The sequence below is a fragment of the Tiliqua scincoides genome, chromosome 7 (genome assembly GCF_035046505.1).
Source record: "Tiliqua scincoides isolate rTilSci1 chromosome 7, rTilSci1.hap2, whole genome shotgun sequence".
NCBI lineage: Eukaryota > Metazoa > Chordata > Lepidosauria > Squamata > Scincidae > Tiliqua > Tiliqua scincoides.
Window position 1 is genome coordinate 2399663 of NC_089827.1, and position 17105 is coordinate 2416767.

Sequence of the window (17105 nt, forward strand, 5' to 3'; positions counted from 1 at the left end):
CACCAGCAATATTTCTGGCACAGGTCTGAGTTGAGCTATAGAGATGACTGGGGCTTTCCCAGGGCAAGCGGACAATATACCCTTCCTCCAAGGAGACCTCCCACCTGTTAAATTCCCCCATGGGATGCAGTGTAGCCTGCACTGGTGGTGCTACATTGGCAGGCACTGCTGCAGGGGAACTTAGGTAAGACTGGGCTTTAATTCCTTAGAAATGCTTTTCAAATTCGAGATCTGGGGGGTGGCAACATTTTTATGACTGATGTCTGTCTCTTTCTGGGAGTGAACCTGCCACTTGTGTTCTACAGGGAAAGTACTTCCTATAACCCAGTGGTTCTCACACATTTAGCACTGGGACCCAGTTTTTAGAATGAGAATCTGTCAGGACCCACCGGAAGTGACGTCATGACCGGAAGTGACGTCATCAAGCAGGACCGTTTTAAACAATCCTAGGCTGCAATCCAACCCACACTTACCCAGGAGTAAGTCCCATTGACTATCATTGTTCAAAGCATCTTCATAGTAGCCTGTTAAATGTACAGATCTGTGACATTTCCTCAAATGCAGCCACATACCAGGGGAGCATCAAGTCTAATATATCAAAAATAAAATATTAAAATGAATGGGGACCCACCTGAAATTGGCTCGTGACCCACCCCGACCCACAGTTTGAGAAACGCTACTATAACGAACTCTGAGTTGTTCACTGAGCTGAGCTGTCATCTATACTGGTTGGAAAAATGTGCCTACCTGGGATGAAGTGAGGCTGGGCTGGGGACGTGGGGGGGCCATGCATGTGCAGTGGTGGGAAGGGAGGTGATAGACTCCCCACCAGAGTCCTTTGACAAGCACTCACAGCTCTCATGCTGCACTTGCACACCTCACATGATGGGTTCATCTATGGTCTGTGGAGCTCCCCGCCACTGGACAGCATAGCTGGTCTCTGGCACTCCTTGCCAGGGGTGCCTGGGGGCATTTGGTGGGCCGCTGTGAGATACAGGAAGCTGGACTAGATGGGCCTATGGCCTGATCCAGTGGGGCTGTTCTTATGCCATGCCGCGCTCATCTCTGGTCGAGGACCCGATAAGATGGCTGACCAGGTGCAGGCTTCTCTAAAGAGCTCATCTCTGGTCTGTGGAACTCCCTGCCACTGGATGTCATAGCTGGTCTGTGGCACTCCCCACCACAGGATGCCACATTGGGATCCTAACACAAAGCCCACGCAACTCCAGAGGGCATTTCTGCATCCTACATTGCGTATTGTAGCCACTTACCAGTGTGCAAGTGCAGAGACCTGCTGCTTTGCCCCTCCCCAGCTGTGCCACTGCTCTGCCATGACTGCCATTGACTCTTATGGGACTTCCTTCTGAGTAGACAGGCCTTGGCTGGGCCACTGAGGCTGTCCCCCCCCCCAGCCACACTTTCCTGGGAGTAAGCCCCATTGACTTACTCATTGCCCATTGCCCACCCCCCCCCCGCCAAGAATGGCTCCAAAGGGAGGGACCACTCGCTCACCACACTGAGGCTCCCCACCAGACTGGCTGCTCTGCCCCCCTCCAGCTATGCCACCGGGACTACTGGAACTGCGTATGGACTGATGTGTGAATGGACTTTGGAGGCTGCTGGAGCAGAGACGGTATCTCTGCAACAACAGTATCTGGAAATTGGAGAGGGAGCAGTGATGAGCCTCGTCAGCCTGGGAAGGCAGCTCATCTAAGAGGAGGAAAACTCTGATCCCAAACTTCCATTGCCTTGTGGCTACATCCAGTTGTGGAAAAGGCTTCAGGAGACAACCTCGAGGCAAAATCAGGAGCCGGAGTCCCTGAGGCAGTTCATGGCTGAACACAGTCACGCTCTGGCAACTCCTGCGACACCGCTGGAACCAGCCGTATTGGCCTCTGCCTTTCCATTGGATCATTCCAGCGATGTGGAGAGGGGGGATTTGCTGCATGGGTAACAGCCTATCCTCCATACCTTCTTTACCCAGGCTTCGCGCACTGGAGAGGACACTCCAACTTCGCCATCTCCCGAATTGGCCTTTTCAGCCACACTAGATGCTGTTCCAGAACCACCTTTCAGAGCGCGATACCAGAGTCTTCCGAGACTGAAGGTTGCCAACAACAGCCAACAACAGGAGCAGAGACTGCTGGAGACACTGAGACTGGAGTTTGGCTGCCACGCCCAAGACCTGTGCTGCTGTAGTGGCTGGAGGAGCTGCTGGCAGGAGAGGGGAGGAAGGAGGATTCTGCAGGTGGAACAGGTGAGCGGCCCTGGAGGTGGGTCCAGCAGTGCTGCAGGACAGAACTGGGGCATTTGGGAGAAGGAGGGGAGCCCATTAGCACAGAGTGGGCGTCATTCTCTAGGCCGGTGTTTCTCACACATTTAGCACCGGGACCCACTTTTTAGAATGAGCATCTGTCAGGACCCACCGGCAGTGATGTCATGGCCAGAAGTGACATCATTAAGCAGGAACAGGTTGCAATCCTACCCAGGAGTAGACCCATTGACTGTCATTATCATAAAAATTATCATTGTCAAATCACATATCATGGTAGCAGCAAGTCTAATATATTAAAAATTAAATATTGAAATGATGGGGACCCACCTAGTGGGTCCCGACCCACAGTCTGAGAAACTGCCTAGGCAGAGCATGGCACCTGGCAGAACGGACGCCAGATGCCTCCCCCACTTCTGCGCCACCGTCCAATCACACACCCCGCCCACCTCTGTCGCTGGTTGGCCCGCGGCTCCGCCAATGAGAGGCGGAGGCTCCTCGGTGCCGCTCCAGCCGTCCCCGTCTCGCTGGTCCCCAGCCAGGCCGCTTCTCCGGGCGCCATTTTTCCTCCGACGTGACGCCCCGCCCACTGCCCCGTCTGGATTGGCTGGTTCCGAGGTCGCGCCCCGGGGCCGGAAGTGCCTGCGCTGTCAAGGCCGGCGTCTGAGGGGGCCATGGGGATCGTGCACGCGCGGGTGAGGGGCGGTAGCCCCGGCCATGACCTTGGGCGGGCGGAGGGCCTTTTGCTCGGGCGTGGGAGGGAGTCAACAGCAGTCCCGAGCATGTGCAGAGTGCTCCGCCAGCCTGCAGTGCAGGGGTTGTCTGGGGGGAGTCCGGTGGCGTAGCTGGAGGGGGGCGGTGCAGCCAGTCTGGTGGGGGCAAGCGGTCTCTCCCTTCGGAGCCCTTCCCAGCTGGGGGGGCCGCTTGGCCCCACCAGACTGGCTGCACTACCCCCCTCCAGCTACGCCACCAATCCTGTCTTCACTTTCCTGGGAGTGAGCCCCATTGACTCTCATGGAACTTACTTCTGAGTAGACAGGCTGTGCTCTGAGGCTGCCTTCCTAGCCACACTTCCCTGGGAGCAAGCCCCATTGATTATAATGGGACTTACTTCTAAGTAGACATAGGCTTTGTGTATATTCGGATGACCCTCTTGCCAAGGGGACAGAGCTCTGAGTGGCAGCCCATCACTTTAAGCAGCATTACATTTTTTAGCATGCTTGGTTTCTAATTAGCATTTTTTAATAAATGGTATTTAGAAAATGAGGGACTCTTAGAAGTCACCAGGTGTTTTACTGATAGAAGAGCAGTCATTTACGTATTGGACTACACATAGGATTTTATGAGTAAGCAACTAGTATTGGTACTTGTTGAGACTGTTGAGGGTCTGGTTTGCCTTTCTTTGGTAGAGAAGATTCCAGCAGAAGCTACACCTGGTCTTTCTCCTTCACACATTTGACTTTACATAAGACACATAAATTTTCAAAATCTATTTAAAATCTAGTTAAAATGGGAAAAATGAATGCAAATACTTGAGGATCACACTAAAAGATTCTTAAAATACATAATTACATAAATTAATTTGATGATATAATTAGTGAAATGTGTGTTTTATTCAGAGTTTGGAGCCTCTTCCTATGAGTGGACCTGATTTTGGTGCTATAGGAGATGAAGCTGAACTAGTTGAAGTTGAACCAGAAGCCAAACAGGAAATTCTGGAAAATAAAGATGCAAGTATCCGCATAATCTATATTTCTCTGAATACCCAATGTATGTGAAATGCCTTTCCAAATCTGTGTTTGAACTGTGAAACCATGCACGTATCTTTTATATGAGAAGTCATTTTGTTTCAATCAATCAGTTTATCAGATATGCTGGAGCAGGTTCAGAGGAGGGCAGCAAAGATGGTGAGGAGCTCTCTGAAAGGCCTCTCTGAAAGGCCTGGAGAAGAGGGGATGAAAGGGAGATATGAAGAGCTGTCATGCAGAAGTTCTTGCTTTTTGTGTCTCATGAGGGCAGGACTAGAACGAATGGTCTGAAATGACATAGATTTAGGCTAGATATGAGGAAGAATTTCCTAACTATAATTGCTGCCTGGCACTGGAAGTCTACTGCTGTAGTGTCTGCCCCTCACTGAAGGTTTGAGGCAGACCCTAGATGGTCACCACTAAGGGATGCTATTGTAGTAACATGCACTGAGCAGGGGGTTGGACTAAATCAGGGGTGTCAAACTCATATGGGTGTCAAACTCATAGCATTCATGATGCCTGCTGAGGGCCGGAAGTGATGTCATTAGGCAAGAAGTGATGTCATTAAACAGGTCATAAACAAAAATAAAGTTTTTCTCACTTTGGAACTCATTAGCTGCAAATGACAAAAGAGAAAATATACAAAAATATTCATTAGGCAAGAAGTGATGTCATTAAACAGGTCATAAACAAAAACAAAGTTTTTCTCACTTTGGAACTCATTAGCTGCAAATGACAAAAGAGAAAATATACGACTCTTGATCATATTTCAAGATATGGGAGAGCCCAATTTTCATATGGGCTGCCCTTTCAACAGTAACACTTTAGCACTACTCAGCAGCTGAAAGCCTGAGGGCTGTATAAAAAGCTTCCACGGGCTGCATCCGGCCCCCAGGCCTTATGTTTGACACCCCTGGACTAAATGATCTCCAAAGTATCTTCCAGGTCTAACAGTTCCATGATAATTTGTGATATTAGAATGAATGAGTATTAAAAATTCTACTTAGTAAATGTGAACAGTAACTTCTGGGGAGATTATAGGGTGTGTTAAACTGATGTGTGTGTTTTTTATTAATTGAAATAAGTGTGTGCATTTGCACAGCAGAGCTGTTAACTGAATTTCAAATTACATGCGCTGTAAAGGAGAATTGAAGCAAAAGTAGCTAATGCAGCATATCAGCATCTTGGGTACAACTATTGATTTAGATGAGGGGTTTTCCAGCTCTTACTCTGGTTGAGGTTTGCAGGCATCACAAGCTAGCTACTTTGAAGCCAGTGCACAGAAAGTGAAATTTTGTGATTAAATGTGTTAACTATTATTAAATCCAAAAAAATTTATCTTTAGGTTGTGGTTCAACATGTGCACTTTGATGGACTTGGGAGGACTAAAGATGACATTATTATGTATGAAATTGGCGAAGTGTTCAAGGCAAAAAATCTTATTGATGTAAGTAGTGAAATAAATTGGACATGCTTTCTAGAACGTTCAGTAGTTTAAAAGTATTCAAGAGCTACCCAAACAGTTTTGCAGAGCATATTACACAGCATCACAGATACTTTATACGCTGATATGCAGGTGCATATGTTTCTAATTGTAGTATTAGACTGCTTACAGATATGAACCATGTGAATTCTAGATATTTCTAACATAACCACACTGAACATACTAATGTGTATGGTGGGTGCTCAGTTGTTTCAAGTTTAAAGATGGAGAACGTGAGAGTATTTAAGAATTTAAGAGAATTTAGAGATGTCTAGGGTCTGATCAAACTATATGGCAGTGTTAAAATTTTTGGAAAATTCAGCATAGAATGTGCAATCTGATGATACAAGGTAGTCCAAAGTTCTAAACTTTTAAAATCTCCTCTGGCATAGGTCCTTTTTTAAAGACCTCACAAAATATAATTTTTTTTTCATTTGATACTGAAGTTTTAATTGATACTAACAGTTCAAATTCTGCTTTGACAGGTGAATTTGGGATCATTGTGCCAGTATAATAAGATACAAATATATACTCTTTCTATGTTTTGAAGGTCATGAGAAAGTCACATGAAGCTCGTGAAAAGCTCCTTCGTCTAGGAATTTTTAGACAGGTGGACGTTCTGATTGATACATGTCAAGGTAATAATCAATAATTATTATTTTGTGTGTACGTTTTGTTCCTATTTGCTGTTTTGTAGGTTTCTTCTTTTGAGTGTGTCTTGTTTGTGTCTGTGATTTGATTAATTGTTCAACACCAGAGTTCAGCCAGAATGTCCTGTGTGCTAGACAGAAAGCAAAAAGTCACTGTTTCATAACATAGGTTTTAAATAGCAAAGTACCCATCAGTAACAGAATTATTTACTTTATTTCGTGTAATGTCTTTCACTGACTGTGGGGGGGGGCAGACACAAAAGGTGCAGATGAGAATGCTGCTAACTCCAGTGTCAAGCTGGGTCCGCATCAACTTTGTACTCTACCTAAATTTATGTTATTTAAGAAACATTTAAAGCCATTAAAAGTTTAAACAGATTTTTTTTTGTTCAACGAATACTGCTTTCTTTGCTAATATGTGTATCTATTTAGGTGATGATGCACTTCCAAATGGTTTAGATGTAACTTTTGAAGTAACAGAACTGAGAAGATTAACTGGAAGTTATAACACAATGGTTGGCAACAATGAAGGAAGCATGGTATGAGCCTCTTAATTGGTTGCTGCAAGTTCTGTTTATCAGTTCGCCATATAAGTTATTTTTAATTAATGTTGTCAAGTAACTTACTTGCAATGAAATTCCATTAACATCAATGTGGTGTTCCTTCAGTTTTCTGATTATTCTACACTTGCCTTTAGAAACTGATCTTCTGGAAGTTTAAAAGTGGATTGTCAGTCATAAATGGACCTCTGAAAGATTGAAATTTTTGGGCAGCACCCCATCCATAAACACAGCTCTTTTCCATGAACAAAAAATGCTATTTTTAGAGCAGTACAGGCATTCCCCCCCCCCCATATCCACAAGGGATACATTCCGTTCCCACTGCATATACAAAACCTCAGGTGAAAAGGAACGCTATACTAAACTATGGCACTAGGCACTCCTGTCTCTTGCAGTATGCTAAAAGAGGGACACAAGCAGTCAACTGGAACACTGAAAGAGGGAGACACCCAGAATGCTCGTAGGAAACTTCTTGCTTTCTGATAGCATTCTCTTGCAGCCCAATCCTGAGCTGTCCAGAGCTCCTGGACCCGGCTGCTCCACGGAGGGCTCCCGCCGGATCCTGTGTAGCACGGGAGGCTCCTCAGGAGGAGGGGACGTTTGTCCCCTTCCCCCGAGTAAGGGAAGCAGCCCTGCAGTGGGGCTACTAACTTTAGCGGTGACCTTTTGGTCACCGCTGAAGTAAAGGGGCTCGTGTAGGGCGAGCAGCCCTGCCTGAGCACCTTGGATCCTGCAGCGCTTGGCTCCGCTGATCCACCTCCCCCTGACTCGCCTCCCCCACGCCCCCGGCCACGCCTCCACCCTCCCCGGAACACCTCTCCCACGCCCCTACCTCCCGTTCCGTAGCCCAGCGGTCTGGGAGACCGCCAAGCCATGGAACCCGGGCATCCGCCGCGCGCCAGCCCAGCTCTGGCCGGCACTGGGCTAGCTCCAGCAGGAGCCTGGCTGTAAGCCCCGCAAACGTGCCTTATGGCACATTTGCGACTGAGGTCCGCAGCGCAGAGCCGCACCATGGACCTCAGGATCGGGCTCTTAGTCTCCTATCCCAGCATTCCAGATGTCTGCTTCCTGCGTTTCTTTTCTAGTATGCTGCAAAGGAAGAGACAGGAGTGCTTTATACCACAGTGAAGGAAGACAGTGGTCATCAGGGGAGGGGTTGTTCGGAGAACCACAGGTAACTGAACCTGCAGTTATGCAGGGGGCGGCCTGTACATTAGATTCCAACTCATTGTGTACACATGTGCCAGAAACACCTGTATATTCCCATACCTGTATCAGCTGGTATTATCTCTGTTGAACCGCAGATATATTTTGCTAGAGGGAAGCTTTTTCTTTCCAATAAGGACATGGAATAAAGTACAGATAATATTAAAAATAAACTTTTTGTATCAAATTTTATATTCCCTATAATCCAATCAAAATAAGCACCCAAAAAAAAATGCTGAAACTTCAATGGAACCGTTGAGTTGGACTTTTTTTAAATTGAAAGTTGTGCTTCATAAAGATTATGAAGCATTATATTTATTTGAACAGTTGTTCTGGCAAAGGTTGCGCATCACTTTGTACTTATTCTGGCATCCTGCAGGTACTTGGACTCAAGCTCCCAAATATCTTTGGCCGTGCTGAGAAAGTGACATTTCAATTCTCTTATGGCACAAAAGAAACTTCATATGGTCTGTCTTTTTTCAAACCACAGCCTGGACACTTTGAAAGAAAGTAAGATATCCTCAGTCTATACTAACAGTGCAATCCTAAGCATGTGTACTTAGAAGTCCCATTGAGTTTAAATGGGATTTACTCCAAATATCTGAATTGCAGCTTAAGCCTGGAATGCCTTGCAAATTTACTGAGGATTAAGGACCCAATCCTAACCAATTTTCCAGTGCTGACAGCTGCACCTTTGGGGCGTGTGCTAAATTCTGTGGTGGAGAGGCCGTCACAGAGGTCTCCTCAAGGTATGGGAACATTGTTCCCTCTTCTTGGAACTGCATTGCAGTTGCAGCAGTGCTGGAAAGTTGGATAGGATTGGGCCCTAAGTCCATTTGAATGCAATATGTCTTCTAGTTACGTGTACAGTTTAGCTACGTATCTTTTTTTCAGACAAAACGAAGTCTTTTCAGGATCAAATTTAACACATTATGAGCAAAAGATTGGAAGTGAGAAAATTAATTAAAATTATTTAATTTTTGGAATATTTACTCACTGACAAATTGGTCTTTTTAAAGATCTTTTTATTGATTCTCTGAACATTAAAATTTTTTTAATATAAGCAAAATAATTATTCCTGGTACATATTCACATCGTTTTAAAGCAATTTAGATACTTACTGGGAAACCCTTACAAGCCTCCAATTCTGTAATCTTATATCTTACTGTTTGTTTCTAGTTATTCTCTCAATCTGTACAAAGTAACAGGACAATTTCCTTGGAGTTCGCTTCGTGAAACTGACAGAGGAATATCCACAGAAGTCAGTGTAGGTAAAACTGGGCCTTATCTGCTTATCTGCTGTGTTAGTTGCAGACAGGTTCCCACAGATCTTGTCACCAATGATGGTGAGAGCCGTTATTTAAAATATTTGTATCCTGCCTTTTCCCTCCCATTGGGAAAAGCCCGAGGTGGTTTGCCGTGTTTTGTGTTTTTTTTACAATAGTAGTCCTGTCCAGTGTTCCATGTAAGGGACAGTACAAACCTGAACTGGTTTGTGTACCAGTGCACAAACCCCTTATTTTGCTGTGCATTGTCATGACTGCATCACAACGCCATCTCCAGACTCGTGGGTTGCTTAGTTCTGTACTGCACGAAGCTTGACGGGGAACAATGGTTGTGTCCCCAAGGGGCGCACAGTCTTAAAGGGAAAAAATGCTTTGTGAGATTGAAAGAAGGTAAATGAAACACAAAAATGGCATTAGAAGCATAATTCTCTTCCTCTGCCTCATAGGGGCCATTGGTGTTTCTGTAGCCACTATGAGAGGGAAAGGGCACAGCCCATACTTAAGAAGGGAGGAGCAACTGGAGATAACTACCCTGCATGCTGCTGCATTTGTTTGCGCATGTTGGGATAGAATAGTGCAATTAAAAATGAGGCAGGTGGAGCCACTGACCTGTACTTGATGTGATACTTCTGCTGCTGTGTGTCAGGATCCATGAGTCCTGGGTATGCACCTCATCAGTCCAGCGTCTTATCCCCAAGGGAGCTTGGTTGAGCTAACCAATGCCTGCTGTTGAGAGCTGGGCCAGCTGACCATCTCACTCCCAGGCCAGGAACTTTGTTGCAGGGAAGGAGCAGCCCAGCTTAGAAACCAGCACTCCCTGCAGGAGCCAGCCAGCCTCTGACTTCTTGGAACAAAGCCAACTACTCTTTTCTACACCCCATGGGGGAAGTCACTGCACTGCTGATTTGGGCTTAAACATCAAAACACACCTTAGCAGCAGCTGTGATTAAAAGGTAGTCCAGATTGGCTGTTCTAGATTGGCTGTCATGGCAGTCAGAGTGCTTCCACCTACCTCCTCCCTTCCTCCACCCCTTTTAGATAAATGGAAAATGATGAAAATGTGTAAAAAATCTTTTTCATTCGCAGTTAAACATGCTTTTGAATTTTTGACAGTTTCCTATGTGGAAGACCAATCACACCCTGAAATGGGAAGGCGTTTGGAGGGAACTTGGCTGTCTGGCTAGAACGGCATCATTTTCTGTTCGGGAAGAAAGTGGGCACTCCCTCAAGTCTTCTGTATCTGTAAGGGCCTGTCATTTTGAATAAGCATTTGGAAGTAATAGAAATACTGCTGGAAGATGCCAAACAAGATAAAATGCTAAGTGCAAAAATAAATGTCCGTTCTGAAGCTGTTGTTCATTCTGGATACCTCTCTGCAAACAATAGAAAAAATGTTGTCTTCAGACACAAGCGTAATTGCGCTTTTAAACATCTAGGTTTTCTCATTAGCATTGGTCTTAATTATATAACACGGGGATGTCAAATCCGTTTCATACAGCAGGCTGAACAGCATTCGTTCCAAGGTCAAAACCAGCCCCTTGAATTGGGCCCAGAAAGGAATGGGCAGCCTGTGCAGCCACCGGAGCAGCCGTCCAACAGAGTCAAACCTCTGCCCTCCAGCAAGCACACCGGCCACTACATCCTGCACTAATTGCAGTTTCTGAATTTGCAGTTGTCTTCAAAGGCAGCCCCCCATAGAGTGGGTTATAATAGTCTAATCTTGATGTCACTGTGGCATGGATCACCGGCCACGTCTGCATGATCCAAGTACAGTCACTGCTGATGCACCAGCCAAAACTGGGCAAAGCCTATCCCAGCCACAGCTATGAATCCAGGTTGAACCCCCAGGCACCTTCAGGAGGAGTGCAACCCCTCAGATGTTGGCCAGAAAGAAGCACTTCGTTCTTATGTAGGAACACATTAGCTGCAAATGGCAAATGAAAGGGAAAATGTGCAAATCTTGATCATATTTTCAAGATATGCCTGATGATAAAACTGAGATCTGAAATCCAAATACTCCTTCCGTATGTAGTAGTTGCATCCTCTTTAAAGGAAATCCTTGGTCGGGAAGAGCCCACAGAAATTTCCTAAACAAAACATTAAAAATATATATGGTATATGTAAAAGGATTGCAAGTAGCACATATATGATATGGGGAATAATATTCGTTTTTAATGTATTTACTTTGCCCCAAAGGGACAAAATTTAAGGAGCCTGTCTGTAGCTTTTAAAATAATGTCACAGCTGCTTGTTCCTAGCTCATAAACTTTCGTGTCATTCTTTTTAATAGCATGCCATGGTGATTGATTCTCGAAACTCTTCAATCTTGCCCAAACGAGGTGCTTTGCTGAAAATAAATCAGGTACTGTGCAGTAAAATAGCTGGATAGGGAGGGGAAGGAGTGTTTCTGTGTTCACTAGAGATACACAAAATATGGAAATATCTGCTGAAATTCCAGGGAAGAAGAGTGGATATGTCATTTCTCTTTCTTCCTGATCTGCTGTTTAAATAATTTCCAAATACAATTATCGGTTTCATTTTATATTGGCATCAAAGCATGAATTGTGAGGAAGGTTTGTAAAGCACATGAATGTTTTATAAAACCGGATGTTAATTCAAAGTTAAAAAAAGGTTCTTGCTTGGTTTTTAGGAACTGGCTGGCTATACAGGTGGTGATGTGAGCTTTCTGAAGGAGGATTTTGAACTTCAGTTGAATCGGCAGCTCCTGTGGGATTCAGTGAGTACTTCTACACTTTGAATACTGCTAATAGGTGCGGAGTGAATCGCTGCCATATCCCTTGCATAACTCTCAGCAATTCTTGGGATTCCAGCATAGCTGGAGGGGCGCAGCATGTTAAGTATTATTATTATTATTATTATTAACAGTATTTATATACCGCTTTTCAACTAAAAGTTCACAAAGCGGTTTACAGAGAAAAATAACTAAATGGCTCCCTGTCCCAAAAGGGCTCACAATCAAAAAGATGCAAAAGAATACCAGCAGACAGCCACTAGAACAGACAGTGCTGGGGTGAGGTGGGCCAGTTACTCTCCCCCTGCTAAAAAAAAGGAGCACCCACTTGAAAAAGTGCCTCTTACCCAATTAGCAGGAGTTATGCAGGTGTCCCAACACACTGGGCCTCTCCCACTTGCCCTTGGAGCCCTTGGGGCACTGATGGCAACATGCAGGTGCTCAGTGAGTGCCTGCTTATTGCTGTTGCTGCCCCAGTGGCTCCAAGGGCAAGTGGGAGAGGCCGATTGCATGGTGCGTTGGGGCACCTACGTTACTTACCGCTCCCCCCGGCTATGCTACTGATTCCAACCATGCACTAATCTAGAGGAAGTCATGTATACTTTCTGTTCTAATGGTATTTAAAACTGGAATTCAGGAACTGCCAGCTTTTTCTCATTCCATTCTCTTACTAAAAGGATTTGGGATAGGAAAGTGTTTGAGGAACTGGAGCCAACCTATGTGGTCATCCTACCATTTAGATAATCTCATTATTTCATTATTATCATAATAGATACATTGACACTGGAAGCTCTATAAAGAAACAGGGACAGAAGTGCAAAGAAAACAGTTATTCAAGAAATAATGTGCTGTATTTTGTATGGATTTGGAGTAGTACTTCATTTTTTCTACATTTTTTGCTGTAGAAATGGAAAACGTGTGTTTTTATTTACAGGTTTTGTCAGGTTCTCTCTGGGGTGGAATGTTGGTTCCTATTGGAGACAAACCATCCAGTATTGCTGACAGGCAAGTGATTTAATTTGTTTTGTTTTGGGCTTTGCACATGGTTCTCCTTCATTTTGGGCAGTGTATTATGGAAGTTTAATTGATGCATCTCTTGTATCAAGAAAAGAATTTTAGTTGTGCTATTAATATTGTGTGGTTTATCACTCCAGATAGAGCTATGTTGGAGTCTGCTGCGTTGGCCAAACTAAACGAATCTCAGAAGAGAGTTTAACGAACTGTAATGTCCTTAGCAGAACTTGAATCTATGCCAGTCACAAACAAAAAGATAGGGTGAATCCATTTTTAACAGCAAAAGGAGTGCAGAATGCTTTCCTCCTTCCTGCAGTCTTCCCCCCCCCCGCCCCCCTCAGGTGTTTTCTTACTCAACTAAGCCCAAAGTGTGTTCAGTTGAGAGGAATGTGCTCAGGGAGAGGGGCAGCAGGAAAGTAAGGGCAAACGGGGAGGGTTGTATGTTCCTCACCATACAACTACTTTTCTGTTAAAATTTGACTTTCCCTCCTAAGCCCCACTTTCTGTCTTTAGACGAATGGATCTGTCACCATCACATCTAGTTTGAATCTTCAATTGCAATCAGTCAACAAGCTGTGAAATAATAATTACAGATGTGGGTGAAATGCAGCTCTTTCTGGTGCTCTTTCTGTTCTCCCTTTAAAATACGCAAGCATGGTAATTGGAAAGTTTAATGATGGGAGAGAAAACACTATAAATTAAAATAATGGGTGAAAGTTATCACATGAATACTATTTTTTTTTTTAAGTAGTCTCAAGATTTACTTTACTGTAGAGTTTATCATCAGGACAGAAACCAATATGGAAACTGCACTTCCTGAACTGTGTGTTCAGTTCAGCCTCCTTGCTTCCTCTTGTCACCCTAACAATGGTATCCTTGTAACAGGTGCCTCACTCCCTCAATAATGTATGGAAAATTTTGCCATGGAGATTCTGACCCAGTGCAGGCTAATAATCCCAGCCCCACAAACCTGGAATGTGTGTCCACTTCCCTTCTCCCATTGTGTGCTCAACTGGCTTGAAAACTAACAGGTTTGTTAAACCCCAGTTTGGGCAACATGGAAAACTGGAGTTTAACAATGGAATTTTGGCTTACGTTACCTTTACAAGACAGTTTACTAAAAAAAATCATCTGGTTGGCTTCCTGCAACAAACTTACTTGCTTGGTTACACCTCCTTGGTTTCAAACTTGGCTGGAATGCTTTGCCATATGTAGTCATGACTCCTTTTCGCTTCTAGGTTTTACCTTGGTGGACCAACAAGTGTGCGTGGATTCAGTATGTACAGCATTGGACCTCAAAGTGAAGGTGTGAGACTATTTTGGTCAGATTACGTAACTGCAGTAGTATTACTGTGGCCAAGAACAGCTGATGCTGTTGGAGTTAAGCGGAACTGATTAGGAGCCATATGCAAGCTGCTGTGAAATTCCTGAAATGAAATGGAAGTTTAGGTCATGCTCCAAAGAGCTACTAAACTGCCCCAGTAGGATTTCTAAATACTAACTTGTGCAGCAAGTCCCTGTGCATCTTGCAGCGGTCTTCAGCTTGCCCAGGAACATGCCTTCAAGAGCCCAGCAGGTGAGAGGAGTTGGTGAGCAAACTACCACAGTCCCTCCTCTTCATTTCTGATGGCAGCCAGGCAGCATTGCCACAACCCATCTGAGGCTGGGTCATCTTTTCTTAAGGATCTGATAGAGGTTGGGGGTAGGGGAACATGTGGGATAATTTGGACTCATTGGATTAGGGAACAGAATACTGAGTAAGGGTAGGAAGAAGGGGGATGAGGGGATTGAAAACTAATAGTACAGTATATAAATGCTGTATTATACAGTTGGCCTTTGGCATGCTTGAGAGATTGGTTCCAGGACCCTTACAAGATACCAAAATCCTGAGTCCTGAGGTGGAGGGCAGGATCTTGGTGCATCTGCAGCCCACTCCATCAGCCTCCCTGCCTCTCAGAAGGTCTCCAGAACACAACTGGAAGTGACTTCTGGTTCACGTCTGCGACTTCCAGCCATGTCCTGGAGGCCTTCTGAGGTGTAGGGAGGCATCCATGATGGTTCAAGTCCACAGATAAGGAAGACCCATTGTGCTTTAAAAATCCAGTAAACTTAAATAATTGAAAAGTTATCTCTGGCCCTCCCTGCAATAATTATCTCATCTGGCCCTCATTATCATTAGCCCATCTGGCCCTCCCTGCAATAATTATTGTCTGGTGGTAAAAGTTCTATTAAGCACGAATATGTGACCTATTCTGGAACCACAGCATAAGAATTTAAGTTAGTGCGCCGGGAGTGGGAAACCCTCTCTGTGTCTTACTTAGAAATCCAAGAAGCATTTTGCATCAGACCAGGGGAATTTTTTAAATCCTGATTTACTGTTCTAGGTGATTACCTGGGAGGCGAAGCTTTCTGGGCTGGAGGCCTGCATTTGTACACACCACTCCCCTTTCGGCCAGGTCGTGGAGGATTTGGAGATCTCTTTCGAACGCACTTCTTTCTCAATGCTGGCAATTTGTGCAACCTGAATTATGGTATGAAGCAAATATGTAAAAGGTCCCAAAGTATTTTGTTAAGACAATCAGATTGATCCCAAACAGGCTGGTTACTGCCATGTGCATTGTGTACATATTGGAATTGAAGTTTGTATTTGGAGAATGTTTTTAAAAACTTCATGTTCCTAAATGTGGAAGAAAGTTGTGGGCTTATGACTATGGAAAGGTGTATTGATTCTCATCTTCTTCCTTTCCCTTCTCAGGTGAAGGCCCCAAGGCTCATCTTCGTAAACTCGCAGAGTGCATCAGATGGTCTTATGGTGCTGGAATAGTTCTCAGGCTCGGAAACATCGCTCGGTTAGAACTCAACTACTGTATTCCTATGGGTGTACAGAGTGGGGACAGGTATGTATCTGAAGTCTGTACTATCTTTCCATCTAAAACCTGTTGACAAACCTAACAGCTAACACTTCGGAATGATAGTTTGCACTCAAGGCAGTTTACAGTTTTAAAATGCAGTAACACCTACTGTACAAGTGATAACTCCCTACTTCCAAAATCTCCTGAAAGGGAGAGTGAAAATGAGTTGATCCCTTTTCCCCAGTAGTTTAAGATCCAGAGAGCTGCAAAGTTATTGGGGGGGATGGGGACCAGCAAACTCTTTTAGCCATGTCATGTAAAAAAAGTTTGGTCTCCAAACCAAACATCCATAGAAAAGACCCTTCTCTTATGCCATTTGCTGCACAAGTAGAGTGGAGCTGGGCTTTATACCAGTTGTGGAGGGCCAAACAAGCCTCCATGGTCAGGAGGTTCCACATTTAACATGTGTTATGTTAACCCAGCCGTAACTTTCACACAGTCTTCAGGGATATTCCCAAGTAAAGCACATTGCAGCGCGTGGAGACAGGGAATATTAAACGTCCTTATTCTCTAAGAAATATGTAACCCAGAAGCAAAACACCACAGCAAATTAATATGCTGAAAGGTACTCAGGAAGCAACATTTAAATTGTTTTCTCAAATTAAGCCCACATTTTAAAAAGCTTCATATATTACATATTGCACTGATTTTTTTCCCCCAGGATATGTGATGGCGTTCAGTTTGGAGCTGGAATAAGATTTCTGTGATTTCAGACTCTGTCCTGAGAGAAGCACTTGAATTCAAGTGTGGCAGAGTGTTGGCCCCAAAGTCTTGCTGAAAAAGAATTGCATATGAGTGATCAACGCATAAAGAAAATTGCAGAAAAGGCCAAATGTGTTGCATTTTTATTGTGTCAAAGGAAGGGGAATCCGTTGTACAATTTTTAAGCATTTCAGTTAGGACTTTGAAAAAGACCCGTGATTCAACTTTGGAATTTCTTTTGCTGTGTACAAGCGAAGGGGTTCTTCGTGAAAATGCATTTGCACTCTGTACAGGTTTTAAGAAGTGAGTGAATTCCACTAGGATTCAAAAGACCTGCTGCTGCTCTTCCTAAGTAAAGAGAAGCCATGGCACTGTGCTCTTTGAATTCTTCAGGCAGCAAGCTTACTCCCTTTGAGTAAGCATACTTGAGAGGAGCACACTGCCATACTACTCAGATTACTCGAATGCATTGTTCTTTGAGATTAGCCTTAGTATGCCATTTGAAGAAGAGTAAGAGAGA

General features: G+C 44.4%; 1 protein-coding gene across 1 annotated transcript; it reads left to right on the forward strand.

Moving 5' to 3' along the window:
- The first annotated feature begins 2894 nt into the window (after positions 1 to 2894).
- Positions 2895 to 16716, forward strand: SAMM50 (SAMM50 sorting and assembly machinery component). Its single transcript, XM_066633463.1, has 15 exons — positions 2895 to 2967; positions 3892 to 4002; positions 5366 to 5467; positions 6054 to 6141; positions 6586 to 6692; positions 8299 to 8429; positions 9099 to 9186; positions 10319 to 10447; positions 11496 to 11567; positions 11856 to 11942; positions 12892 to 12962; positions 14210 to 14277; positions 15356 to 15502; positions 15727 to 15868; positions 16545 to 16716. Exons 1-15 carry the CDS (start codon positions 2947 to 2949, stop codon positions 16588 to 16590), a joined length of 1410 nt encoding a protein of 469 aa, XP_066489560.1. The 5' UTR covers positions 2895 to 2946; the 3' UTR covers positions 16591 to 16716.
- The last annotated feature ends 389 nt before the right edge of the window (positions 16717 to 17105 follow it).

What these genes read in the sequence shown, in the direction of transcription:
- SAMM50 (XM_066633463.1), top strand. Translation starts at nt 2,947, where the DNA reads ATGGGGATCGTGCACGCGCGG. An exon ending in GAATATCCACAGAAGTCAGT is followed by an intron (nt 9,187 to 10,318) that starts GTAGGTAAAACT and finishes AATTTTTGACAG; the next exon opens with TTTCCTATGTGGAAGACCAA. An exon ending in TTTGTGCAACCTGAATTATG is followed by an intron (nt 15,503 to 15,726) that starts GTATGAAGCAAA and finishes TTCCCTTCTCAG; the next exon opens with GTGAAGGCCCCAAGGCTCAT.